The sequence below is a fragment of the Palaemon carinicauda genome, chromosome 26 (assembly GCF_036898095.1).
Source record: "Palaemon carinicauda isolate YSFRI2023 chromosome 26, ASM3689809v2, whole genome shotgun sequence".
NCBI classification, from domain to species: Eukaryota; Metazoa; Arthropoda; class Malacostraca; order Decapoda; family Palaemonidae; genus Palaemon; species Palaemon carinicauda.
Genome location: NC_090750.1, coordinates 95384379 through 95389928, shown reverse-complemented (window position 1 = coordinate 95389928; position 5550 = coordinate 95384379). Strand labels below are relative to the sequence as shown.

General features: G+C 35.0%; 2 protein-coding genes across 2 annotated transcripts in view; both read right to left on the bottom strand.

Annotated features, from left to right (window-relative positions):
- Nucleotides 1-1192, bottom strand: LOC137620284 (cuticle protein AM1159-like). Its single transcript, XM_068350517.1, has 3 exons — nt 1105-1192; nt 503-732; nt 1-291 (listed from the first exon to the last, which is right to left on the bottom strand). Exons 1-3 carry the CDS (start codon nt 1111-1113, stop codon nt 69-71), a joined length of 462 nt encoding a protein of 153 aa, XP_068206618.1. The 5' UTR covers nt 1114-1192; the 3' UTR covers nt 1-68.
- A 4213-nt stretch (nt 1193-5405) lies between these two features.
- The window catches only part of LOC137619705 (cuticle protein AM1159-like), a 1095-nt gene continuing 950 nt past the window's right edge, over nt 5406-5550 (bottom strand). Inside the window, exon 3 of the mRNA XM_068349991.1 lies at nt 5406-5550. This exon is cut by the window's right edge and continues 158 nt beyond it. Coding sequence (XP_068206092.1) covers nt 5486-5550 — 65 coding nt within the window. The 3' untranslated portion in view covers nt 5406-5485.

The window sequence follows — 5550 nt, the reverse complement described above, 5'->3', positions numbered from 1 at the left end:
TGGTTTATTTGTCATCCAACAATAAATATTTTCGTTCGTTTTACATTCCAACACTGAAGCGGGACGATCTAGTTGTAACGAGGAGGTGGAGGAGCATAGGATCCTGAGGAAGGTCTGGAGGAACTGCTGCGTCTGTCCTCCTCGGCGGCGAAGGCGATCTGGTCGAGGACGAACTGGGGAATTGGGTGGGGGAATTCTGGAGCCACTGGCAGCAGGTCGGACTGGGGCTGGAAGCCGTTCTCGTTAGCAACATATTTTACGTGGACTGGAATGCCTTCTGGAGAGGTGTACCTGAAAGTAAAAATGATAATCAAAATTTGGTTCACACACTCTTAAAAAGTACCAATATGACCATTAACTTACAATGTCAGCTTACTTTTATCTATAAGAGCAATGTTTAAGAAAAATCTTATCACCATAAGGTAGTCTTGGATAGTTTTAGATGGGCCATTTTCCAAACAGACCATTTCTAAAAGAATATTAGTCTGAATTTTGAACTCACGAGAAAAATCCAGACGAGACAACGGTGCCTTTGGGTCCGTCAGGAGTTCCAGCATCGGCGAGTTCGATTCCGTTGGCGGTTTCGACGTTGACGCTGTACCTTCCGTAGTCATCCCGATCGCGGTCGTCCCTGATGATGGGGATCTCCTCGCTGGAGTCTCCGCCGCCTCTTCCGTAGCTGTACTGGGGCGCAGCAAAGGCTACTGCCGCCAAGGAAATGATTGCGAGAATCTGAATCGGAAAAGAATAAAAATATTGATTGTTGGGATCATGATCTTTATATGTAACGTCATATTTACTCTCATCAACCATTTAATCTATACTAGCAGTTGATAATTCGTAAATAACACCGATAACAAGAAAGTTTTCCCTGAATATAATATCGGTGCCTGATGTAATGATTTATTTAACAAATATAGAAATGCTCTAGGAAGGTAAAACAAAATTATTATTAATTAAGATAATGAAGGCAATGGTTATGAATAGATTGCAATCTAAGAGACAAAACAAAAAGTGATCTCAAGTTCATCTTTAATTTTAATCTAATTTGATTTCTAATCAGTTCGTATTAATACTGAACTACTGTACAATAGAATTTCTTACGATCTTCATGTTAGCGTGTTTGCAAAGGAGTGTCGTGTGAGTGTTCAATTCTGCTTTTCGCCTTTTATATGAATTCAACTGGAGACGCCTCTCTTGTCCAGAGTTGCCAACAACAACATTTTCAGACGATGTCTAGACACGTTCATTTCCCCACCTTCAACATCGCATCGTGAACTTTGGTTTTTGCTGGCGAACTCTATTTCATGTACACATCAAATCGAGCAGCGTTGGTCCTCGCAGGGACTTTCAGTTTGACCATGTTTAGTTTATTGAGCTTAGCAAAAACTTCATAACTTTTTACAACGCAGTATGTTTATGACTGTCTTTCCTTATTAATACTATCTCTCTCTCTCTCTCTCTCTCTCTCTCTCTCTCTCTCTCTCTCTCTCTCTCTCTCTCTCTCTCTCTCTCTTGAAAAAAAAGCTGACTCACCATTTATAAGGAAAACTTTGCTTATAAAACTGGAACAAAAGATTTTCTTTGCCCAATTCTGTATTACTTATGCCACTACAAAGATATGAAGAGGACAAATACAAAATCTAGCGACAAATTAATAGAATTATGTGTCATACATTTGGCAAAAAAGTGATAATATTTGAAGATAACGAAGATAAACTAAAGATGGAACGGGAAATTAACAGCTGCAAGATATAATTCATTGTTAATAACTTTATTTGCAAGTTGAATGGTCTGCCCGTCGCTATCACTGGTCAATATGTCTAAATCCATAGATGTAATCAAATCTTAAAATCATGCTTTATTAAACAGTATGCAGTTGTACAAGTAAGAAAGTCACAAATTAGGTGTAACAGATATACATACGTATACCAAAGGCACTTCCCCCAATTTTGGGGGGTAGCCGACATCAACAAATGAAACACAACAAAAAAGGGACCTCTACTCTCTACGTTCCTCCAGCCTAACCAGGGACTCAACCGAGTTCAGCTGGTACTGCTATTAAGGAAAATCTCTCTCTCTCTCTCTCTCTCTCTCTCTCTCTCTCTCTCTCTCTCTCTCTCTCTCTCTCTCTCTCTCTCTAAATTGGTTAATTTTTACTCATAAACCCTTAAGCAATTAGCTTTTAAATGATTACTTTGTATTTATGCAAAAAAAAAAAAATAGTAATTTTCATAACTCGAGTAGTCAATCTCCCCCGCAATTATAGCAAGACCGATTTTAAATAAGTCAAAGCGTTGGTTATATCTTAATGTATTACAGAACTGTTATTAGAAAACATTTTGATTTTTTTTTTCTCCAAAGGTTAATTATCTCTGTCATGTCCGTGTCTAAAGTTAAAGTGGGGTAATGTAGAGATAAAAGAAGAGTGATGGCAGACTAGAAATAGAACTCCTGCTCAAGAATTAAGTATTAAAAAAAAAAAAAAAAAGATGAAAATTAAGGAAATATTTTCTTAAGATTATTATTATTATTATTATCATTATTATTATTATTATTATTATTATTATTATTATTATTATTATTATTATTATTAGCTAAGCTACAACCCTAGTTAGAAAAGCAGCACCCTATATGACCAAGGGCTCTAATAGGGAAAATAGCCCAGGGAATAGAGGATAAAAGAAAACTGATAGCGTGCCTAGATGTGCCCTCAAGCAAGAGAACTCTAACCCAAGACAGTGCAAGACCATGGTGCAGAGGCTATGGCACTACCAAAGACTAGAGAACAATGGTTTGATTTTGGAGTGTCTTTCTCCTAGAAGAGCTTCTTTAGAGAGCTAGGGTTTCTACTACCCTTACCAACTGGAAAGTAGCCACTGTACAAATACAGTGCACTAAAACGATTCTTCGGTTGTCTTACTGTTATCAAGTGTACAAGAAATAGGAGAATGTGCGAAGTAAAGGGCAGGCTATTCGATGAATAAGTAAGCAAAGAAACGACTCAGTAACTCTTTTGCTGTAGTATCCCAACGGGGGTCTGGTGCATTGTCCAACATACTGTCTGCTTGTAGATTATTACAGATTTTCTCAGAATGAACAATATTTGAATTCTTTTTACGTACTTGACTTCATCACTTAGTATTGTGATATTTTTGGTGTTATCTCCGATTGCATGCATTATTTCTCGACAAACTTCACGATACCAAAAAAAAAAGTAAAATCTTCATAAGGTTTTTTAAATCCGTCAAAAGCAGGAAAGAGAATTGCTTCCATTTTCCTTAGTTCTCTCTGTGCTAACTTTGGGATGCCCCTCGCCTATCAGGATGTAAGCAGCATTTCAGCATCTATACATCTTAACTAAAAGTAATCGTGTTGTTGGTTTCTTTCTTTCCAACAGTGACAAGCAGGATCCACAATCAGAAAACCATCGCCTAAGATTTTCACTCCCAAAGGGAACGTTCACTCTTGTATTCTTATGGTTAACTCGTGCAGGATTTTAGGTTTCGGTGACTCCTAGTCAAGTTATGTCATATATGTTCGAAAGTTAGTGATATTTATTACAATTTAATCACGCCATTAAATTTTTCTAATTCTTCTAATAAGTCCTATGAGTATTTCCATGCAATTTCATTTTGATTAGCAATTCTTAGTTACATTTATCTCTAATCATGTTATTCTAATACCCTTATTTTGATTTATAAATTCAGTGTACTTGATACTTGTTTTCCATAAATAGATGTTCCTCTTTTTTGTTTTTTTTATTTTGTTATGAAATCAGTTTTTGTTCTAAATGGATATATCCCCAAATATGATAAGTTTGAAACCACTTCTACTTAATTCAATTATCTTATTTTCAGTAAGGCAATATACCCCTCTCGTTGCCCATGATTCTTTATTGATATATTTTTCGAACCTAACAAAATTCTTATTTTCCTACTTAAATATCTCTCTCTCTCTCTCTCTCTCTCTCTCTCTCTCTCTCTCTCTCTCTCTCTCTCTCTCTCTCTCTCTCTCTCTCTCTCTCTCTCTGGAGGGTTTTTTTTATTGTTAGAAACGCAAACGTTCAAGGAAAGTGTTTGGCATTTAATTCTAATTGACATCGATATTTTTTTTGTCTTATCGATCTTTTGTAATTGAATTAACTGAATAACAAGAGATCTAAAGCGCTAAAAATGACGGCAAAAGAAAAAAAAAATGTTGTGAAGAAATGTCCATAAATGATGACATTTGGAAAAAAAAAATAAAAAATCCCTACAAAGAATTTGATATTTCATCAACGACTGGAAAGAGACATTGTTCCAGATAATACTTTTTTTAGAAGGATTTATTGTTAATTTGTTCTCTTCATTTATTTATTTCCTTATTTCCTTTCCTCACTGGGCTATTTTTCCCTGTTGGAGCCCCTGGGCTTATAGCATCTTGCTTTTCCAACTGGGGTTGTAGCTTGGATAGTAATAATAATAGTAAATAATAATAGTTTTGAAACTACATTAACTAGGAAATTACTTGTGAAGCTTAAAGCATTTTGACACTTACATCAGACTTCATGTAACAAATATGAGCGGAAATCGGTCTAAACAAGGATAAAATAGGAGGGAGTTTAATCTATAGTAGTCAAGACCTGTGTTCCAGTTTGGTATGTGCTCAGCCATGTTCTAAGAACTATATCTTGAATAATAGGCCATAGAATCAGAGATATTTCAGGGGTGATTATGAGTATCAAACATGATTGTAATTTAGAATAATCTTATAAATCCGTAATTTCAGTTCTTATAAAGAATAAAGTTTATTCACTGATTAACATAAAAAAATCCCAGATAAGAATGCACTACTTTGCCACTGTTTGCACAACTTGGAGATTCCAAGTTCCTGTACGCTATGTTCGTTTTATGAACACTTTTTTATATATAGATTAATGGTGTACTTGTCCAATTCACGGCGCCAAAAAGTAACTTTGTCAGCAGGGAGATGGCTAATACTGATAAAAGGATTTGTGTTTTACCTACATTGATTTGAATAACAATTTTATCATTCTTTACCAAGATTTACAAAGAAATTAACAACTAATGAATGAGAAGTCAAAGGATATTTTTTTTTTAACTTCAGACGACTGATGAAACCAAGAAAAGAAGGAAATAAAAATTTTACCACACATATAATTACTTTTAAAAAGGAATAAAATGTCTTAGGTAACTTGTACTGTCGCATGCATATTCTGGATTTGAGATTTTGTTTAGAAAATTATCTTTAAAATCCTATTACTTGAGTTACGAAAAAAAGTAAGCTAGAGGAATTTATTTTTTCTCAAACAATGTTAAATTCAGTTGCCTCAGACTCTAAGATAAATAATCACTGATTAAAAAGGTTGGGTCTCTTTTAATTACTCATAAAATGAAAGATGGTTACTTTCATATCATTTTTATTAACATTGTATAATAAATACTTTCGTTCGTTTCACATTCCAACAATGAAGTTTAATAGCCTAGTTGTAACGAGGAGGTGGAGGAGCATAGGATCCTGAGGAAGATCTGGAGGAACTGCTGCGTC

What these genes read in the sequence shown, in the direction of transcription:
- LOC137620284 (XM_068350517.1), bottom strand. An exon ending in GTCTCGTCTGGATTTTTCTC is followed by an intron (nt 292 to 502) that starts GTGAGTTCAAAA and finishes TTTTACTTTCAG; the next exon opens with GTACACCTCTCCAGAAGGCA.